Source organism: Misgurnus anguillicaudatus, chromosome 19 (assembly GCF_027580225.2).
Source record: "Misgurnus anguillicaudatus chromosome 19, ASM2758022v2, whole genome shotgun sequence".
NCBI lineage: Eukaryota > Metazoa > Chordata > Actinopteri > Cypriniformes > Cobitidae > Misgurnus > Misgurnus anguillicaudatus.
The window spans coordinates 10,341,948-10,365,087 of record NC_073355.2 but is presented as its reverse complement, the minus strand read 5'-3'; the positions used below and the strand labels follow the sequence as shown (position 1 = coordinate 10,365,087).

General features: G+C 42.0%; 2 protein-coding genes across 2 annotated transcripts; both read left to right on the top strand.

Annotated features, from left to right (window-relative positions):
• Positions 1–2,827: 2,827 nt before the first annotated feature.
• Positions 2,828–5,423, top strand: LOC141350997 (uncharacterized). The gene is made up of 3 exons (XM_073856916.1): positions 2,828–3,468; positions 4,457–4,558; positions 4,656–5,423. Exons 1-3 carry the CDS (start codon positions 2,962–2,964, stop codon positions 5,331–5,333), a joined length of 1,287 nt encoding a protein of 428 aa, XP_073713017.1. The 5' UTR covers positions 2,828–2,961; the 3' UTR covers positions 5,334–5,423.
• A 19-nt stretch (positions 5,424–5,442) lies between these two features.
• Positions 5,443–7,642, top strand: LOC141350996 (uncharacterized). The gene is made up of 6 exons (XM_073856915.1): positions 5,443–5,597; positions 5,916–5,982; positions 6,063–6,117; positions 6,198–6,429; positions 6,527–6,676; positions 6,812–7,642. Exons 1-6 carry the CDS (start codon positions 5,465–5,467, stop codon positions 7,066–7,068), a joined length of 894 nt encoding a protein of 297 aa, XP_073713016.1. The 5' UTR covers positions 5,443–5,464; the 3' UTR covers positions 7,069–7,642.
• The last annotated feature ends 15,498 nt before the right edge of the window (positions 7,643–23,140 follow it).

Below are 23,140 nucleotides of genomic sequence, written 5' to 3'. Positions count from 1 at the left end.
TTAAGCCGCTAAGGATGCAGATTTAAAAGGAACCCCATCTGTAATGACTTGTATGCTGTAGCATGCTATATACTACTAAAAACTGTTGCTACAAACACATTAAACATTTTCATAATTTTAAAAAATCTCAAAATGTGATCCCGATTTTAACCTACTGAACTGCCTTTGGCTGTTACTTCCAATCAAATGGAAATAATGAAAGTTATGTAAGTCCTCACAGATTTCTAGGACACAAGACCTTTGCATATTGGATCTGAATTAAAAACTCATCCAACATTTTCATACATAAAAAAATTGGATCAGGTTAAATTTTCTGCGTCTTTTCCTTCCATTCACGGTGAAGTGGAGTTAAAATTGCAAGTAGGGATGTTCCGATCGGATCATGTGATCGGAAATCGGCCCTGATCAGGACACGGATACATGCAGGGTTTAAAATCCGGCGTTAAAGGAATAGTCTACTTTCAATATTAAAATATGTTATTACCTTAACTAAGAATTGTTGATACATCCCTCTGTCATCTGTGTGCGTGCACGTAAGCGCTGGAGCGCGCTGCGACACTTCGATAGCATTTAGCTTAGCCCCATTCATTCAATGGTATCAAACAGAGATAAAGTTAGAAGTGACCAAACACATCAACGTTTTTCCTATTTAAGACGAGTAGTTATACGAGCAAGTTTGGTGGTACAAAATAAAACGTAGCGCTTTTCTAAGCGGATTCAAAAGAGGAACTACACTGCATGGCGCAATAGCACCCCTGGGAGTACTTCGACTCGCCTGAAAAGTCCGCTCCCCTTCTCCCTCTCATAATGGGAGAGGGAGGGTGTTACTGCGCCGAGTTGAAGTACTCCCAAAAGTGCTATTACGCCATACAATATAGTTCCTCTTTTAAATCCGCTTAGAAAAGCGCTACGTTTTATTTTGTACCACCAAACTTGCTACTCGTCTTAAATAGGAAAACGGAGCTCCACGTCTCACTTAGAACCTCAAGAATGCGCATTCGTGCAGGATCATTTGACATTACTATAAAGATGAGAGATAGAGAGAGAGGTAAGAATGGTGCCCATGTCGAAAAAACTTAATAGAAGTCTAGAAACAAAGTATTAAAGTATGTATAGCCATGTCACTCATCTCATTAAATATGTTAACTAGATAACTGGATACAACTTATTGTATAGTTTAATAAAATAATGTATTTTAATTATACAAATTAATAACGACCTATCTATAGTGATTTTTTTCAACTAACTGCTGACCAGCTAAGGGAATCTCTATGGCTAATTTATAAGACATATTGCTGAATCAGTATGTTGTTTTTCTTCTTAATTGAGTCTTTTTGGGTAGCCTATCTTATGCCTAGAATTTGTCAAGGAGAGGTTGATTCTTATAACTTCCTTCAAAGTTTGATCAATTGTGCATAATGACATGTCCAACAAATGCATATAGGGCAGGGATGGGCAACTTCGGTCCTGGAGGGCCGTTGTCCTGCAGAGTTTAGCTCCAACTTGCCTCAGCACACCTGCCTAAAAGTTTCTAGTATGCCTAGTCAGACCTTATTTGGCTGCTTCAGGTGTGTTTAATTATGGTTGGAGCTAAACTCTGCAGGACACCGGCCCTCCAGGACCGAAGTTGCCCATCCCTGATATAGGGTGTCAGACTCATAGATGTGCATAATTTAAAGTTCAGGTTTTAAAGTTTGGGTCAACATGTGGCACAGCTTTAAAACTGAAACTTATAAAATCCTATCAGAGGTCCAAAATGTAATTGAAACACACCAGTGGCTTTGCTGTCATCAGGATAAAACATGTTACCCCTCGAACCTCCCTCCCAACAGAGTCTCCCCACAAAATACAAAACAAATCCCAATTTAACCCCGGTACATACTATATATATTCTCATTATTTTTTAACACATCTATAGTTCTTTTGACTCCACACAGAAACAGCAACGCGTGCAGCATGACATAAGGAACATCCTGGTTCTGTTTTTTCGCTCTTCTTTATTCTTTATTATGTATTACATACATATATAAGTATCGGATCAGGACTCGGTATCGGCAGATACTCAAAATCAAATGACTTGGACTCGAGGGCAAAAAACCTGATCGGGACATTCCTAAATGCAAGCACTTGTTAACTTGTCAGACTTTTTAATTTTAAAGGAGATAGTGAAATCTTGATCAAGTATTAATACACCTATGGAGAAGAAATACAATTGAAGTTTGAATTGTATTGTGTTTTCTCCCATGACTCCTCTGAATCATCCAAATGGTCATTGGCAAACTTAAGACGGCCCTGGGCATGTGATGGTTTAAGCATGAAATTCATGCATGATTTTAAACCATGACGTTTTCAGGTCATTGACCAGCTCCTCCCGTGTAGTTCTGGGCTGATTTCTCACCTTTCTTAGGATCATTATGACCCCATGAGGTGATCTTGCATGGAGCCCCAGTCCGAGGGAGATTGACAGTCATGTTTAGCTTCTTCCATTTTCTAATGATTGCTCCAACAGTGGACCTTTTTTCACCAAGCTGCGACAATTTCCCATTAGCCCTTTCCAGCCTTGTGGAGGTGTACAATTTTGTCTCTAGTGTCTTTGGACAGCTCTTTGGTCTTGTCCATGTTAGTAGTTGGATTCTTACTGATTGTATGGGGTGGACAGGTGTCTTTATGCAGCTAACGACCTAAAAAAGGTGCATCTAATTCAGTGTAATAAATGGAGTGGAGGTGGACATTTTAAATTCAGACTAACATGTCTTTGAGGGTCAGAATTCTAGCTGATAGACAGGTGTTCAAATACTTATTTGCAGCTGTATCATACAAATAAATAGTTAAAGGGCGGCTCCAGGGCTTAAAAGATGAATGTGTATGTTAAATGTGTCATTTGTGTAGTTGAAATGTGAAATAATATTTGAATTTGGGGCTTCCTAGACTGAGAAAAGTCAGTAAATGTATTTTTGACTCATGTGGATGAACGACAACAACTCCCAGAATGCACTTGCTTTGCTGCCCTTACGAGGCCACTCCCAAAGCACGCCCACAAGTTACAGGCGGCAGAATCAGAAAGATCGGCTAGACTTGCTGTGTTACATCTTGACTCGTGAATCTCGTAAATCGTGTGTTAGTAAATTCATTTCCATCGAAATGGTGCTAAATTGTGTTGTACAGGGATGTACAACCAAATCCAGGAAAGGACTAGAAGTAAGTTTCCATCATTTCCCGATTAAAGATTTGGAGCGATGTAAGAAGTGGCTGCGGGCTATCAACCACCCGAAGTTTGGAGAGGACACAGATATGGGAAACCTGAAAACGCGTAGAATTTGCAGTCGCCATTTCAAGGAGGAAGATTACGAACCGAATGTTCTTGCCATGAAGAGAACCACTCTGAAAGACACGGCAATTCCATCTATTTTTACCTTCCCGGATGACGAACAGCCTGGGCCATCGGGCATTAAACGCATTCGCTTAGAGGTAAGACTCGCTAATACTCGACTCTATTTCTGATCATATATATGTAGTGTTGTAGTTGTTAGCAGTAAAACAGCAAAGTTAGCAAAGTAATGTTCGATAGACAATTACATTTAAGTTGTATATGTTGGGTGCATTTACTGCACAAAGCTGTAGTTCACTTATAATAGGCCGGCGATTACCTATACTTCGCTTGTACGTAAACTATGGCTTTGTGTAAATGCTGCTCCATCTGAAAAGAACCATGGCGATTTACTTATAACCAGGGAACCGAATTCAATGACGAGATGCACGACTACAGCATGCAAATTATCGCGCACACCTATTATCAAAGTAAAGCCAATGTTTTGTAAAACTGAGTTAGTCTATTTGTCTATTTATGCTAACGTTACCACAAGTTGAGACGACTGCAGGCAGATAGATTTGAACCTCTGATGTAGTGCAGACTACAACAAAATAATGTTAAAGTAACACATCACCGGTTTTCAATATTGTACTATGTTTTTACCTCAACTTAGACGAATTACTACATACTTATCCTTTTTCAATATGTGCACTTTTAATTGTACAGCGCTTTGTGAATGTGTTAGGATTTAGCCAAGCCCATTCATTCCTATGGCTCCAAACAAAAGTTTTATTTTGTGCCACCACACTTACTGGTGTAATTACTCGTGTAACAGTCTTTACATAGGGAAAACATGGAAGTGTTTGTTGGCTTCTAAATTCATCCCTGTTTGGATCCTAAGGAATGAATGGTGCTAGGTTAAATGCTAAAACATTCACAAGGTGCTGTACATAGATTAGGTGCACGCATTGAAAAAACATCCACTTTTACTAAAATCTTTGATCAATGTCCGAGAGTAACATCAAACGCACATATGTTAGAGGTATCGCCTTTGTATTTGGCAACAAAAAAACTGCATTGTTTTCACTTCAGAATAACCTCAGTTCCTTGAAATATTATGTAACTTTATTGAACTTGTCATTTCAGCCTCCAATTGCGTCTGCTGGGTTAGTGTCGTCGGATGATGAAGGAAAATTGCTGCTGACCTCAACACCGGTCAAAATTCCTACCTCCGTCCATGAACAATTTGTAAGTTTCTGACGAACCAACATACTTCATGGCATATTCTTTCTAAATGAATTTTAAAGCAACTGTATGACACTATTTTTAATCTTTTGTTTTAAAGTCACCATGCCCAAGTACACCTGGGGGCCTCAATACCACCATCAGCAGCATTGAAGCTGTAGGTGATGATGAAAGCTATCAACCCGAGTCAACCATCACCTTCACATCAACATCATCATCATCATCATCAGATGAAGGTGAAAAGGACTGGCGTGAAAAGAAGCTAATTGTCAACGAGTCCAGCCTCATGTCATTATTCAAATTTTGCCAGATGTGCGGGAAACCAATTTCATCCAAGACTATTGTTGATGTTGGTGCACAGAGGAAGGTGCAGTGGATATGTCTTGGTGGCCATGCTGGGACCTGGAAATCTTCACGTGACGTTAGGGGAATGCCAGAGGTGAACCTGCTTGCAGCAGCAGCTGTTCTGTTCAGAGGGGGCACATACACCGAACTCTCAGACTGGTGCAAGACCATGGGTGTTCAAATGATTGGACATTCAACATTTTATAACATCCAGAAGATATACTTGCACCCTGTTATTGAGGAACTGTATTGTCAAAAAAGAGATGAACTCTTGGCAAGAGTGTATTTAGAACAGGAGGATGGAAAGAGGTTACATTTGACCGGTGATGGCCGATGTGATACGCCGGGTTTCAGCGCAAAATACTGCCACTACACGTTTATGTTGGATGACACAAAGGAGATACTCCACACAGAACTGGTTCAGGTAAACTAATTACAATTAATCACAATGAAAATTAATACAGATGCTATTTGTTAAAATATGATTAAGATTCGAACTTGACTCTTTAGGTTACTGAGGCCACCAGCTCTGTTAACATGGAACCACTAGGTTTCAAAAGGGGCATGACTGAGCTGATGGACCAAGGACTTGACGTGGAGGTGATGGCCACAGATCGCTCAACATCTATTCAAAAAATAATGAGGGAAGAATTTCCTAATGTCCAACATCAGTTTGACATCTGGCACACAGCAAAAGGTATGTATTTCTTTAGTCAACCCCGTACACACACAAACCACCACACTTCTCCCGATGTACCCCGACTGACACCTCATGGTCTCACAGTTTTTACTCCACTCACAGACTTTTGCAGCCATAACGCACTCAGCCAGTGTATTAGTGTAAATTGTTCATTCAAGAAAGCCATGAACAATTCAGACTTCTACACTAGCCAAGTGCAGAAAGTTTGTAAAGCTATGTAAGGTGCAAGTGTGAAAGAGTAAAGGTGTGAATTTGGGCCAGTACAAATATAAAAAAGTTAGTGTTTATCAAAACGTGTACTGCATTTACTCACAGGTTTCCGGAAGAAGATGCAAAGTAAGGGGAAGAAAAAGGCCAATGAAATCATCCATGCATGGACCAGGTCAGTGTTTGGTTTGTAATCTAGTAGACTTTACATTGGTTTGCAAGGTTCAAAATTACTAATTGTATTATCTTTTATAGGTCTGTCGTAAACCATATGTGGTTTGCCTGTGCGACAAGTATGGGTGACGTCAATGTAAGACATTTGTTTCTAATTTTATTATACTTTTAGGGAGGATTCGACACTTATTGAAAATAATCTTTTTTTTCATACAGGCATTGAAATGCCGGTGGAAGTCCATTACACACCACGTATGTAACGTGCATGAGTGGACAGATGAAAACGGAGAACAGCATCGCTGTGACCATGCTCCTCTAACAACCCAGGAGCAAAAGAAGCGCATGTGGATGAAAAAAGATTCTCTGGCATTTCAGAACCTGTCATCGCTGGTCCTTGACAAAAGGCTTCTGAAGGACATGGACAAGATGGCACTGTTCAAACATACAGGTGATTATAGTTGCCATTGTACTTTTCATTATCTTTAAAAATCATAATGATAATGTTTTAATTTGTTGTGTCCCTTTCTCTTTTTAATTGCACACAGGCCCACTTGAAGTCTTCCACAGTGCACTTCTAAAATACCTACCCAAACGCCAGGCATTCTCATTTCAGGGAATGAGGGAGCGATGTCACCTTGCCATCCTAGAGCATAATGAGAATATTGTCAAGAGGAAGCAGGACACAACCAAGACAGGTATGTTGTCATGTGTTGTCTGAGTAGTATAATATGAAAACTTAGAATGTTTACAGCTACAGTAAAGTGATCAGACAGGACAAAGTCAAATATAAGTTCAGATTTTTATATTGTTATATTTCCTATCATTAACAGGACAACCACGGTTTAATCAAGTCTACTGTAAGAGATCCAAACAGTGGGTCTTGAAGAAAGTCTTCACACCACACACCACAGAGTTTATAGACACACTCATCAAGAAGGTCATGGATAGAAGACGCAACCCAAACATTCAGTTTACCATGCCAACCTCCTCACTTGCCCTGCCACAGCCTTCACTGCCACCCAATATTGCACCCGTGCCCAAACCACCAAAGGAGGCTGCAATAAGTTCTTTCCAAAGCCGCTTCTAAGATGGAGAACCAAAAATGTCTATCTTATTTATTTTTAACATGTGCCTTTTGACTATGGTGGCAGAATAATTTTTGTGTGTGAATATTATTAAAACAAATTTTCTTACACTTCTGTGTACATTAATTTCTAAAATATTGACTTGTAGAGGTAGGGTGAATGGTTACTGTCAATGATTTTGCGGTTATTACTTACTGTACACAAACTACCTGTATTCTTTCCATTGATGGAATTTATTTAGGGTTAAAAAATATGAGCCTAATGTAGACTTTCAAATTATAAAGATGATGCAAGGCAGAACCATGTATATTAGTTTTCACACATACTATAATGTAGCAATACTAATGGTTTTTAACAAGAACCACAACAAATGTGAATTTTAACTTTTTATTAAATAATAATAATAATAATAAACACTTTAACACTCATAGCTCTTCAAGAGCTTCAGCAGTCTCTTTATATCCACAATATTGCCCATCAGGAGCTGGAAATCTGCGTCTGATGTATTGAACCACACAGGTAGGCAAAACAAGACGATAGCCTTTCCCCAGTCTCTCGCCCTGCAGGACCCATTCCATAAAGTGTCGGTATGCTGTTAGACGATATTGTCTACGAAACAATAAACACAATGAAAGCAATGCATTATACACCATATTGTATACAAAACAGTAAACACAAAGTAAGCAATGCATGTTTGACTATATTTTATACAAAAAAGTAAACACGACGTTAGCAATGCATGTTAGACGATATTGTATACAAAATAGTAAACACAACGTTTGCAATGCATATTAGACGATATTGTACAGTATACAAAATAGTAAACACAACGTTAGCAATGCATGTTAGACGACATTGTATACAAAATAGTAAACACGACGTTAGCAATGCATGTTAGACGATATTGTACAGTATACAAAATAGTAAACAACGTTAGCAATGCATGTTAGACGACATTGTATACAAAATAGTAAACACGACGTTAGCAATGCATGTTAGACGATATTGTACAGTATACAAAATAGTAAACAACGTTAGCAATGCATGTTAGACGATATTGTATACAAAATAGTAAACACAACGTTAGCAATGCATGTTAGACGATATTGTATACAAAATAGTAAATACAACGTTAGCAATGCAACATACAGTATGCTATGGGTGTAAATAATAATAATAATAGCTCAGCTGACTAGGTGGGAAGCATGTTGTGATAATGCCGGGTTTCCAAAACTCTGTTTTTTGGTAACAAAAACAAACAAACAAAATACTCACTTTACACTAAGACGTCCGTTTCTCCCTGCGGGCTTTGGTTGGCGTTTCCATTTTATCTTCGGGGTCCTGAAATAAGTTTCCAGGACCCCCCTGTCCATGTGTGGTTCGAAACTGGGGTGCTGGGTTACGCATGCTAGCGGTGCCGTTTGATGAGCTGAATCCGCCATCTCTTCCAAAAGAAATTGGCATCGGTGGAATTCGTAACAGCATAAAGACTCTTTTTCCGTTTCCATAGGCGCACAGCAAGTGCACTGACACCACCAGTCCGACCCAACTCGAGCCTGCTCGGGCTCTTCCTCCTGACCGCCAAGCAGGTCTTGCTCATCGGGTGCAGCAGCTGCCTCGACCGCCTCTTGTTCCTCCATCATCCGCAACTGTTCGTTGCTGTATTGCGGCTCGTACAGGTAGCCGCGAACATCCGACTCTCTCAACAGCTCTTCAAAATCCACTTCTGCAACTTCGACCTCAAAACCTTCCGCCATTGTTATCAAAACTTTCTCCACGGAGCAATAGCATGTTAGCTTAGCTTCTAAAGATGGCTGACACTATCTTTACATTCTGTGAGTGAGATCCCACCCCATATGGGCGTGGTTAAAACATGCGGAACTAACTGCTATTCTGGCTGTAGTCTTAAGGCTCTGGCTGAAAAATCCTCCGATGACGCAAAATGACGATTTTTGCGTCATCGGAGGATTTTTTTCAGACTAAAAATACACACAGCTCTCATCTCGGGCAACATAATGGGGAGAAGCAAGGTAAATTCAAACATACTACTGGTTTTCTACTGATACAAAGCTTAATGCTAAATCCTGGAGCCGCCCTTTAAAAAAATCATACATTGTGACATTGTCTCTCACAGTGGACATGCACCTATGGATAATTTCAGACCCCTCATGATCTCTAAGTGGGAGAACTTGCAAAATAGCAGGGTGTTCAAATACTTATACTTTTCTCACTGTATATAAAACTTTATAAACGACAATAACTAGCTTCTGGTAATACCAACTTATATTGCCATATTTACTAACAGCATGCATATTATTAAAAAAATATTCACATTTGTCATACGTCACTACGAAAAGTACATTTGACGTCATGTAGTTGGTGGCCTCCATTTTCTTTTTTCAAAATGTATAAAACCTCTAATGGTTTTTATCTCACATTTATGTAGCTAATCTCAGTGTAAATCTATTAAGCCATATAAGTCTATATAGATGGGGTACCCTTAAAAAGTTTTGTATCTATATGAAACCCAGTCCTATGTAAACTCTTTGCATGGCCCTCTTGAACTTTCTAAACCTGGTAATGGCAAGAATGGATAAACATGGATAGACATCTACCAATAAAGTCTTCAATGTTAAGTACCAAGATTTAAAACGATCCAAGAAAATTGTTTCAGGGCTTTTATATAAGCTGTGAGAAAGCTGGAGAGCATTATTTTATGATATAATGGAACAGACAATGCAAAGACCTAGTGACATTTATCAAGAAGCAGGTTAGAATCCTTATAGACTCAATGTTTGGTGACATTCATGATGCTGCAAGCATGACAGCGAAACAGAAAAAACCTTACTGTATTTTCGGTTGCGACCTAAATTTAGCAGCAAAAGAAGCTGTCACTAGTTATTCTTGAAAATAATAAAGTAAAACCTAGCAACAACCTGGAGAGAACCAGATCTATTACCCATCTTACAGCCTTTGCAAAGCACGTTTTTATTGCAAAGGAGATCATATAATGGAAACATGTGATCTAATGTAAAAAAAAACTCATAAGGAAAAGACTTGTTCAAATAAAGTCAGTTAAAGGTAGCCATGTGATTCAAACATATGCTTTCTTAGACCCTGGAAGCTCTACAACATTCTGTACAAAAATAATATGTCGGAGCTGATGGTGTTGTGGGCAGCGCTCCGACATGTGGTGCTTTCGCACTTTCCTCGTGGTCATTTACTGATCCCATACCCTCTATCCTCCCTGTACTTTCCTGTCCTCGCCTTTATCACTGTTTAAATGAAGGCAAAAAAGGCCAAAAAAATATACCTTAATAAAAGAATATTTGAACAATTTTTGACATAAATGTTGGCGCTGCCATATTTAAGCTCTTTTCGTAAGGCTTCCAGTAAAGCTAATCGTAGTCATACTGCGAGTGACATAAAGTGAACTGGCTGCTGAATGACTGGCATAATTTGTGCAGTTAAGGATTGCCATATCTGTATCCACACATCCATCCAGTCAGTGCTAAATTTGTAAAGTGGGAGGTCCCGGAGCACAGTGGGGGGGGGGGGGGTCCGGCGACTCAAAACGCGGGTTGGAGGTAATGGAACAAAAGCAGTGCTTCTACATTTTTTTAAATAACCCCCTATCATTATTTTTTCTCTGCCAAGTACCCCGTGCCCTGACCGAACCAATTATTTGAGATAGAAATAGGCTACAGGTTATGACTACTGCAAGTGATGTGCCATCATTATGAGATTTATTAAACAAATGAAAAACATTTGCAATAATAAACAATATATTATTACCGATGACAATCATGCTATAAATAAAATACAGGCCTTGTGTGTGTGTCTATGTGTAAATATATATATATATATATATATATATATATATATATATATATATATATATATATATATATATGTCACAAGTCGGGGTGGACCCAGATGTAAATAAGGTCACGCCCCTTTCTCCACCTCGAGGAGATTCCCAAAGCCACCCCAATGACCAGACACACAAGGTAAGCATAAATTAAAATGTACTTTATTTAATTTAATTAAAAATGATAAATAGGGAAGGGAAAAGGGGGGGGGACTTAAAATAACGGCCACTCCAGGCTCTCCTCCTTTGCAGGCAGCTTGGACACAGCAACACAGTTAGGGTAACTTGGATACTTCTCGCCCCTCTGCTGTTCACAGCTCGGGCATGTGTGACTGTCCATAGTTCGTTCTACTGACGTTCACTCTGGTTCTCTCTCTCTTCCTTTACAGGCAGCTTGGACACAACAACACAGTAGTGCAACTTGGGTACTTCTCACCTCTCTGCTGTCTACAGCTCGGGCATGTGTGACTGTCCACAGTTCGTTCTACTGACGTTCACTCTCGTTCTCTCTCTCGTCCTTTACAGGCAGCTTGGACACAACAACACAGTTAGTGCAACTTGGGTACTTCTCACCTCTCTGCTGTTTACAGCTCGGGTATGTGTGACTGTCCACAATTCATTATACGGCGTTCTGGTCGACAATGCGCGTGGGCGGGCTTACGACAGCTGGCCTGCACAGAAGGGCGAACGGCGATGATTTCCCCAGGGGGCGCCGGGGGCCAAAACCCTCTCGGCGAACTCGCTGGTCAGCAGGGGGGCGAACCGTCTCACCGGGCCGAGCGCTGCCCCATCCTCAATGCCCGTAGGCCCATCGGATACCAGACAGGGGCGCCCCTTTGTAGAGACCACGGGGCGGCGGAACTCCTTCGCCCCTCACTCTGCCACAGATAGAACACACAGGTAAAGTAGCAATATACAGGTACGTGTTTGTACTCACACACACACACTGCCAGCTTCCAGGTCTTCACCGCCGCACTCTGAAACTGTCAACACACAGACGGGGCAACTTCCACGGCCCACACCGTCACTTTCACTTAAATCGCACACAGCATACAATAGTTAATGTTTACTCACAGCCGTCAGCCTCTCCGTCTCTTCCTCAGTGGAGGGGATGATGCGGGGTACGTCTGACAAGACACACAGCACTTGCACAGCAACCCACAGCAAATACACAGCACCACTTCAACGTGAAAAGGTTTTTCAAATGACATGGACTCACCACCACACTACAGGTGCACACACGAGACGCCCAGCGTCTTCCACTTCGCTAAGGACAGATGGGGGCGATGACACTACGGCCGGGACTTTTTAGGTCTGCTGCTATGGCGAATGTAATCCACTTACTCCTGTGGCTCACCTACCACGCTCAATCGGGGGTAGGGCCGCTTTCCTCTTCCTGGAGGCGTTTAAATAAGACACAGGTTAGTAGTATTATTTCGGATCAAATCCAGTGCCAATACTCACGGCGATCTTCTTGGTAAACAGTTTAAAACGGCTTTGTTTCCTTACTCCTTGGTTACTCCAAACGTGTCACATTTACCGTTGTTTCCTTCTACCCACAGGGTTTCTGCTTACGGTAACGTCCGCTGAGAACTATGAGAGGGAAAGAGAGAAAGTGCCACCAACTGCCAACATGTAACGGACGAGCACAGCTCCGTGCTTCAACGCACAACTAACGCACACTAAATGTGACACACACTGCTCTCTTCGGGGTGCTCCTTTTTCTCTTTCCACGCATCGCCTTCCTTTCGCCCCAGGCAGCTCCTGTCTTCTCTCTGCGCGCTCCAGCGCAGCCCGGATCAACAGAGCCTGCGGGCTCTTCAAAAGGTGCGTATCTGTTTGCTGCCCTAGGCAGAGGAGCTTTCCCCGCATCGCTCCCTTCTCGTGCCCGAACTCCCCTTCTTGTGTTTCAGCAGAGCTATTTATTTCAACCGGCCTCCAATCATGTTTCGCTGCCTTAATCCCTCTCACCTGCGGCTCGTCAAGCCCTGATTCCGTCGTCCTGGCAACCAGGAAGTGAGAAGGTCCGTCCTCATATATGGCCCGGTGGGGAAACTTTCCGGGCGGAACCAAAACTTTCCGACTTTGGTTCCGCCCTTAAAAAAAGATCGTCACCTTGTGACATCCTCCCCCGCCAAACCGTTCTCGTCCCGAGAACGCGTTGTTTGGGGACTGATAGAGCGTTGATGGGAGCTTTTCTTTAAAAAAAATGTGGTAGGCCATTGGGGGACCTTGGTCTCAACCCGAGGTGGACTGCCGACTACGCCAAATCTGTCACAAGTCGGGGTGGACCCAGATGTAAATAAGGTCACGCCCCTTTCTCCACCTCGAGGAGATTCCCAAAGCCACCCCAATGACCAGACACACAAGGTAAGCATAAATTAAAATGTACTTTATTTAATTTAATTAAAAATGATAAATAGGGAAGGGAAAAGGGGGGGGGGACTTAAAATAACGGCCACTCCAGGCTCTCCTCCTTTGCAGGCAGCTTGGACACAGCAACACAGTTAGGGTAACTTGGATACTTCTCGCCCCTCTGCTGTTCACAGCTCGGGCATGTGTGACTGTCCATAGTTCGTTCTACTGACGTTCACTCTGGTTCTCTCTCTCTTCCTTTACAGGCAGCTTGGACACAACAACACAGTAGTGCAACTTGGGTACTTCTCACCTCTCTGCTGTCTACAGCTCGGGCATGTGTGACTGTCCACAGTTCGTTCTACTGACGTTCACTCTCGTTCTCTCTCTCGTCCTTTACAGGCAGCTTGGACACAACAACACAGTTAGTGCAACTTGGGTACTTCTCACCTCTCTGCTGTTTACAGCTCGGGTATGTGTGACTGTCCACAATTCATTATACGGCGTTCTGGTCGACAATGCGCGTGGGCGGGCTTACGACAGCTGGCCTGCACAGAAGGGCGAACGGCGATGATTTCCCCAGGGGGCGCCGGGGGCCAAAACCCTCTCGGCGAACTCGCTGGTCAGCAGGGGGGCGAACCGTCTCACCGGGCCGAGCGCTGCCCCATCCTCAATGCCCGTAGGCCCATCGGATACCAGACAGGGGCGCCCCTTTGTAGAGACCACGGGGCGGCGGAACTCCTTCGCCCCTCACTCTGCCACAGATAGAACACACAGGTAAAGTAGCAATATACAGGTACGTGTTTGTACTCACACACACACACTGCCAGCTTCCAGGTCTTCACCGCCGCACTCTGAAACTGTCAACACACAGACGGGGCAACTTCCACGGCCCACACCGTCACTTTCACTTAAATCGCACACAGCATACAATAGTTAATGTTTACTCACAGCCGTCAGCCTCTCCGTCTCTTCCTCAGTGGAGGGGATGATGCGGGGTACGTCTGACAAGACACACAGCACTTGCACAGCAACCCACAGCAAATACACAGCACCACTTCAACGTGAAAAGGTTTTTCAAATGACATGGACTCACCACCACACTACAGGTGCACACACGAGACGCCCAGCGTCTTCCACTTCGCTAAGGACAGATGGGGGCGATGACACTACGGCCGGGACTTTTTAGGTCTGCTGCTATGGCGAATGTAATCCACTTACTCCTGTGGCTCACCTACCACGCTCAATCGGGGGTAGGGCCGCTTTCCTCTTCCTGGAGGCGTTTAAATAAGACACAGGTTAGTAGTATTATTTCGGATCAAATCCAGTGCCAATACTCACGGCGATCTTCTTGGTAAACAGTTTACAAAGGCTTCGTTTCCTTACTCCTTGGTTACTCCAAACGTGTCACATTTACCGTTGTTTCCTTCTACCCACAGGGTTTCTGCTTACGGTAACGTCCGCTGAGAACTATGAGAGGGAAAGAGAGAAAGTGCCACCAACTGCCAACATGTAACGGACGAGCACAGCTCCGTGCTTCAACGCACAACTAACGCACACTAAATGTGACACACACTGCTCTCTTCGGGGTGCTCCTTTTTCTCTGTCCACGCATCGCCTTTCTTTCGCCCCAGGCAGCTCCTGTCTTCTCTCTGCGCGCTCCAAGCGCAGCCCGGATCAACAGAGCCTGCGGGCTCTTCAAAAGGTGCGTATCTGTTTGCTGCCCTAGGCAGAGGAGCTTTCCCCGCATCGCTCCCTTCTCGTGCCCGAACTCCCCTTCTTGTGTTTCAGCAGAGCTATTTATTTCAACCGGCCTCCAATCATGTTTCGCTGCCTTAATCCCTCTCACCTGCGGCTCGTCAAGCCCTGATTCCGTCGTCCTGGCAACCAGGAAGTGAGAAGGTCCGTCCTCATATATGGCCCGGTGGGGAAACTTTCCGGGCGGAACCAAAACTTTCCGACTTTGGTTCCGCCCTTAAAAAAAGATCGTCACCTTGTGACATCCTCCCCCGCCAATCCGTTCTCGTCCCGAGAACGCGTTGTTTGGGGACTGATAGAGCGTTGATGGGAGCTTTTCTTTTAAAAAAAAAATGTGGTAGGCCATTGGGGGACCTTGGTCTCAACCCGAGGTGGACTGCCGACTACGCCAAATCTGTCACAAGTCGGGGTGGACCCAGATGTAAATAAGGTCACGCCCCTTTCTCCACCTCGAGGAGATTCCCAAAGCCACCCCAATGACCAGACACACAAGGTAAGCATAAATTAAAATGTACTTTATTTAATTTAATTAAAAATGATAAATAGGGAAGGGAAAAGGGGGGGGGACTTAAAATAACGGCCACTCCAGGCTCTCCTCCTTTGCAGGCAGCTTGGACACAGCAACACAGTTAGGGTAACTTGGATACTTCTCGCCCCTCTGCTGTTCACAGCTCGGGCATGTGTGACTGTCCATAGTTCGTTCTACTGACGTTCACTCTGGTTCTCTCTCTCTTCCTTTACAGGCAGCTTGGACACAACAACACAGTAGTGCAACTTGGGTACTTCTCACCTCTCTGCTGTCTACAGCTCGGGCATGTGTGACTGTCCACAGTTCGTTCTACTGACGTTCACTCTCGTTCTCTCTCTCGTCCTTTACAGGCAGCTTGGACACAACAACACAGTTAGTGCAACTTGGGTACTTCTCACCTCTCTGCTGTTTACAGCTCGGGTATGTGTGACTGTCCACAATTCATTATACGGCGTTCTGGTCGACAATGCGCGTGGGCGGGCTTACGACAGCTGGCCTGCACAGAAGGGCGAACGGCGATGATTTCCCCAGGGGGCGCCGGGGGCCAAAACCCTCTCGGCGAACTCGCTGGTCAGCAGGGGGGCGAACCGTCTCACCGGGCCGAGCGCTGCCCCATCCTCAATGCCCGTAGGCCCATCGGATACCAGACAGGGGCGCCCCTTTGTAGAGACCACGGGGCGGCGGAACTCCTTCGCCCCTCACTCTGCCACAGATAGAACACACAGGTAAAGTAGCAATATACAGGTACGTGTTTGTACTCACACACACACACTGCCAGCTTCCAGGTCTTCACCGCCGCACTCTGAAACTGTCAACACACAGACGGGGCAACTTCCACGGCCCACACCGTCACTTTCACTTAAATCGCACACAGCATACAATAGTTAATGTTTACTCACAGCCGTCAGCCTCTCCGTCTCTTCCTCAGTGGAGGGGATGATGCGGGGTACGTCTGACAAGACACACAGCACTTGCACAGCAACCCACAGCAAATACACAGCACCACTTCAACGTGAAAAGGTTTTTCAAATGACATGGACTCACCACCACACTACAGGTGCACACACGAGACGCCCAGCGTCTTCCACTTCGCTAAGGACAGATGGGGGCGATGACACTACGGCCGGGACTTTTTAGGTCTGCTGCTATGGCGAATGTAATCCACTTACTCCTGTGGCTCACCTACCACGCTCAATCCGGGGTAGGGCCGCTTTCCTCTTCCTGGAGGCGTTTAAATAAGACACAGGTTAGTAGTATTATTTCGGATCAAATCCAGTGCCAATACTCACGGCGATCTTCTTGGTAAACAGTTTACAAAGGCTTCGTTTCCTTACTCCTTGGTTACTCCAAACGTGTCACATTTACCGTTGTTTCCTTCTACCCACAGGGTTTCTGCTTACGGTAACGTCCGCTGAGAACTATGAGAGGGAAAGAGAGAAAGTGCCACCAACTGCCAACATGTAACGGACGAGCACAGCTCCATGCTTCAACTCACAACTGACGCACACTAAATGTGACACACACTGCTCTCTTCGGGGTGCTCCTTTTTCTCTGTCCACGCATCGCCTTTCTTTCGCCCCAGGCAGCTCCTGTCTTCTCTCCGCGCGCTCCAAGCGCAGCCCGGATCAACGGAGCCTGCGGGCTCTTCAAAAGGTGCGTATCTGTTTGCTGCCCTAGGCAGAGGAGCTTTCCCCGCGTCGCTCCCTTCTCGTGCCCGAACTCCCCTTCTTGTGTTTCAGCAGAGCTATTTATTTCAACCGGCCTCCAATCATGTTTCGCTGCCTTAATCCCTCTCACCTGCGGCTCGTCAAGCCCTGATTCCGTCGTCCTGGCAACCAGGAAGTGAGAAGGTCCGTCCTCATATATGGCCCGGTGGGGAAACTTTCCGGGCGGAACCAAAACTTTCCGACTTTGGTTCCGCCCTTAAAAAAAGATCGTCACCTTGTGACATATATATATATATATATATATATATATATATATATATATATATATATATTAGGGCTGTGAATCGATTAAAATTTTTAATCTAATTAATTACATTCTCTGTGATTAATTAATCTAAATTAATCGCCTACATAATTTTTGCTGTGAAAGTATTAAATATTTATTTTTAAATAAATCAGTGAATAATCAGCATTAGTGACAATGAAGCTCAAAAACTCTTTTATTATTACAGTATTTTCACTGTTCAAATAATGGCTATAACAATCAACAAAAATAACCTAAAGTAATATGCTAAGGAAATAAAGTGCTTCAGGAAGATTATTTACCAAAAGTTTAACAGTGCAATATCAATTGCTGGGCTTTTTTGTGCAATTGAACATAAACCTTAAATAAAGAACCCGACAGGTGGATGACATCAAAGTACCACGAGAGCATTTAGGAAGCAGTCTTCTGTTATGATTTCTCGAACTGCTGTCACGGGATTTGGATGTCATCTGCTTCTTGGTTCTTGTGGCGCCACATAAAGTGTACTCACTAGTTTAACAAACCCGTTTTATCAGCCACTGGTTAGATCAACGTAGCAGTCAAAAACAGGATGCGAATAATCACGTACGAGAGAAATCGTTTACCCACAAAATACAGGACACCTATACTGTGCTATATTTGGTTTTCTGATCCCAATCTTCATCATTCCACTAAGCCAAGTCAATCTCCATTGGTCTTTTACACCTTTATCGATCTCCAAAACTTCGGAGCCTTCCTGCATTATAAGTATGTCCATGCTAGCTGAAATAAAGTTTTACCTCATCTTACGCGCTACAGCCAGAAAACCCGGAGTGGATCCGGTGCATAGTGATTACTGAAAGCTTACAGTGGAGAGAGGAACGCGATTTTGCTCCACTCCAGGCTTTGATCACATCCCACTTAAAAAGCTGAATACACGTCGTATTTATGAAAAGTTAATTTAATAATTTTGCAATTGACGGAAATCCGTGTAAGGACGGAGAACTTTAATCCATGTGCTTTGTATGATGTGGTACTTTAGAGTGGACGAACTCTATGATATGCAAATTCTTTGCTGCAGACGTTGCATACTTTATTTTTATCATCACTTCCATCAGGCCGTTTTTTTATAAGTAAATGTTCCAGTCAATGATCCAGTCACCGCCAGAGCGTTCTCGTCTACCTCCTTTATTTTACAGTCAAATGGTGGCTAGAATGTGTCCAGGTTCAATACGGAATGGATTAATCTGCGTTATTTTTTTTAACGCGTTATTTTTTCTCAGATTAATTAATCGAATTAATGCATTATTTTCACAGCCCTAATATATATATATATATTAGGGCTGGGCAAAATATTTGATTTTCGATTAATTTAATTTAAATCGATAAAAAATCTATTCTCAAAGAGCAGAATCGATTTTTTTTTCATATTTATTTCCACAAACATTGACCGGAGGAATGGAAGCATTTTAGATTTCGCAAGCAAGACGTGTTGTGGCTTTTAATTTCTTTTTATTAATTACCCACTTGTAAACTGCTGTTCACTGTTCTTTTTTATTAATATAGTATTTGTATTAAAACTATATTCACTGAGTTGAATCGAGAATCGAGTATAAAAAACCTACCTGAGAACCGGAATCCAGGCTTGTGCAGAATTCAGAATTGAATTGAGAATGACTCCTAAATTCCAATTCAATTCTTGAATTTGAATTTATGTCAAAAACAGGATCTAGAATTACAATTCGAATTTGAATTAAAGGAAGCAGAATTGCAATTCAATAGAAATTCAAAGAAATTCTTATACATATTATACAGCAAGTGAATTGTTAAAAATGAAGCTTTCAGTATATGTCAGATATGATTGCATTACATATTCTATAAATATATTCGTTTGTACAGATTATATTAACAGGAAATGTTTTTCCCCAGCAATTAATTTTAAAAACTCTAGTCACATAACAAATAATTAAGTTTGATTTTTTGCTATTGTAATTTTATGGAACACGATGTAACATGACTTCATTTCCAAGAATGCTTTAATTTTACCAAGTATTTAAAATGGTTGCCAAACAATTTTCCAAAGCAACTTTCCTAACACTTAATGTATGTGAGATTCTTTCTGTTGTGTGACTGTGGAATTTCTTTGAATTGCCATGAATTTAATTCCACTTCCTGTCATTCTAATTCAAATTCAAATTCAACTTTCGGTAGGGTGGAGTCAATTCAATTCAAATTCCAATTCATGAATTGAATGGAAGCCAATTCTGAAATTCTGAATTGTGCACAAGCCTGCCGGAATCGAAAATTTAATCGAGAATCGGAATCAAATCGATTTGATAGCTTGTGAATCGAAATCGAATCGATCTGGAACATCTGAATCGATGCCAGCCCTTATATATATTAGTGCACTGTAAAAATACTTTGCTGCCTTAAAATTTTTTGTTGAATCAACTCAGATTTACAAGTCATTTCAACTTACTCTTATTTATCTTGACTAGAGATGAGTTGTTATAACTACAAGTGAGTTGTTATAACTTATAAAATTAAGTTGACTTTTCTCAACTGTGACAACTAATCTCTGTTGACATGACTTGTAAATCTGAGTTGATTTAACGAAAAGTTTGAAGGCAGTAAAGCATTTTTACTGTGTGTGTGTGTGTGTGTGTGTGTGTGTGTGTGTGCGTGCGTGTGTAACATTTTGCTAAAAACAATTGTAATAAAAAATAGGATCATAAGATGTGCAATATATCCGGCAGACCACTTTTATTAAAGCAACACCAAAGAGTTTTGGCTCTTTGCTCCCCCTCCAGGTTAGAAGCGTAATTGTCCATTACCCACTGTCATAAATACTGAGGCATAGCTGGCTCTGATTGGATTGTAGGTCTGCCGTAAAGCAAGTTTTTGTAGTTTTCACTCGAACTACAGGACCGATACCCGACGGTTGGAAACTTCTTTCTTTAGTGCGGTTTTGGCCGATAGAGGGCTGCAAAGCGAATGTGAAAGTGCTGTTCACCCTGTTTAGAGTGGATGAATGACTGAAACTGTTTTGGAAGCTTTATTTTAAGGTAAAAAAACTCTTTGGTGTTGCTTTAAGTTTTGCTTTGTAGAAAGCCTTTCTTTAAAGTGAATTTCGTTTTGTATAGATTGTATCTTAATGTTAGTAACTGTTGCATCAACTAATTGCATGTATTTAATAAATAAAAAGCAAATATAGCAGACAATAACCGTGACATGGAGGCACAGTGTGCGTGAACTGGAGCCCATCTAATCATAAATGAATGAAACTCAGGCAGCATAGGTCTATGCATACATTAGCCATTAACTATATTTATGGCATTGTATGGATCAGTATCCTTTCTACAACAACAGACAAGGGCTTTCTCGAGGCTTGCATCAGCAGAGCATGCATCGTCAATCAGCGGATGGCGGGCGGGTGCAGCTTTGAAATTTGGTCAAAAACAAAAATAAACAACCCCATGTGTAGTAGGCCTGGCAAACTCGATTCCTTTTAAGGATCCGGGTTATTGTGAGTCACTCACTAAAGTGATCCGGGTTGTGTGAGTCACTTGAGTCACTCGAGTCAGTATTGCTAAAGGAAACTCAGTACAGACCCACTTGTAACCGGCTGATCCGCGCGACTCGAGATTCTCAGTGCCGGAAACATTGCAGACCATGGGACTCATGAAACACTGCAGAAAACTGCTGTCATAGTAAAGCTGGCAACATGGCAGACTAAAAAATACCACATCTGAAATATATATTTCTTATTTTTATTTATCAGTTAAATCAGTTAAGTATTGCATACATTTTGATTCTGATTTACCCTTTAATCCAGAAATACAATCTATAGAATTTTTTAAGTCAAGTTTAAAACATTGAAAAGGGGTTTATTTTTCATAAACTTCGATACCACATCTGAAATAGTGAGTCTTCCTACTACGTTATGGGTCAGAGCCGGAGAGTCTCGAGTCTGCAATGTTTCCGGCAGATCTGCGAATCTGCAGTGTTTCTGACTCGAGAGACAGTTCGCGCGGATCAGCCGGTTACGGATCAGCCGGTTACGAGTTGAGAGATTCTCGAGTCAGAGCCGGAAACATTGCAGATTCGCATGTCTCTCGAGTCCGCAATGTTTCCGGCTCTGAGTGAGAATCCCGGGTCAATTCGCGGCTCGCGCGGATCAGCAGGTCTCTCGAGTTTGCAATGATTCCGGTTCTGAGTGAGAATCCCGGGTCAGTTCTCACGCAGATCAGACGGTTACGAGTGGATCTGTAGAGCGAGCGAAGTCTCATTAATAATGTTGAAAGAGGTTTGTGTGTGTGGTGGCACTGTTTATGGCTTTACATTGAACTGTAGTAGGACTCAACTGATCCGGGTTAATGATACTAGAGACTCGCAACTCATGAGTTAATTTAAAGATCCGGGTGAAAGATCCGAGTGAGTCACGACTCAAACAGGTCTAATGTGTAGCCTACATCAAGGCAATGTTTATTTAAAAATAAAATAAATATACTGCATCAATTGTTTTCACAAGCAGCAATTATCTTACTCACCTCGAAACGCATTGAAAATGTAAACACAATTTTTGGTGGAACTTTAAAGGGGAATAAAGACGAACAAGACTTTAACAAGAATTTAATTTTTTTAATTTAGGCTATTAATTTTCCATAGTGACATATGGTGCCGGATCCAATAAAAAGGTTCCGGATCCAATGTCAGAGGTGCCGGAACATGTCCGCCTCAAATTAAGCCCTGCATCCCGTCAGGGGGGTAAGCCATCATTTCAAAAGTGTGTGGGGGGGCGAAATATACCAGTTTTTTTGTTAACCCTTGTGTAATTGACAAGTTTTATTTTTAATCATACTTTTTTTTGCTTTATATGCCTACTAATATGGTGTTACATATTTTTTTCTATATTTACAAATTATTTTTTATTATTGGTCCATATATAATCCTACAAACACTTGTGTATTAATAGATTTTAATGTAAAAAATACTGCAATAGCAGCCAGGTGTCAAAAAGAGTCATATATAGAAGAGATTATGTAAACAACTTGAACTGACAAATAACTAAATATATATTTCTTGTCCTAGTTATTTTTAATTTAGAACAATAACAAATTGGCTGTGAAGTACCTAAAGTTGAATTAAAAAACCGTTTTGTTGTTTTAATTTAATTATAATTTTAGAATTATCTGGCGTGGAGTTAAATGCAATCACAACCCACCGGCCATGAAACTCAAACCAGCAACTCTCATGCCCGGGACAAGACTCTCTAACCACTAGGCTACAACTGCCCCCCAAAGCCATTGTTTGTCATTCTTTTTACAGACGTCGTTGACACAGTTACCAGTAGAATTGAAGAGCCGACATGTACAGTCAACACTCAGAAGGCAGCATCACTGTACTGGAACAGAGTGGCAAGAATCATAAATGTGACCTTCATTGTTCTTTACATAATCACCATTATTGTGTTTCTGTCTCTTCTTGGCAAGATTTGGTTTCTGTTTAAATAAACAATTAAGAAAAAAAGTAAAAAAATATTTTAAATAAAAAACTTATTCATTTTAGTTAACATTTTTAACCTACAAAATCCATAACATGGGAACTTAAA

Bases quoted from the DNA above. Each gene is read 5' to 3' on its own strand.
- LOC141350997 (XM_073856916.1), top strand. From the start codon at position 2,962: ATGTGGATGAACGACAACAACTCCCAGAATGCACTTGCTTTGCTGCCC. The intron at 3,469-4,456 runs GTAAGACTCGCT...TTGTCATTTCAG, and splicing joins TTAAACGCATTCGCTTAGAG to CCTCCAATTGCGTCTGCTGG. The intron at 4,559-4,655 runs GTAAGTTTCTGA...TTTGTTTTAAAG, and splicing joins CCTCCGTCCATGAACAATTT to TCACCATGCCCAAGTACACC.
- LOC141350996 (XM_073856915.1), top strand. From the start codon at position 5,465: ATGACTGAGCTGATGGACCAAGGACTTGACGTGGAGGTGATGGCCACA. The intron at 5,598-5,915 runs GTATGTATTTCT...ATTTACTCACAG, and splicing joins CATCTGGCACACAGCAAAAG to GTTTCCGGAAGAAGATGCAA. The intron at 6,430-6,526 runs GTGATTATAGTT...AATTGCACACAG, and splicing joins GGCACTGTTCAAACATACAG to GCCCACTTGAAGTCTTCCAC.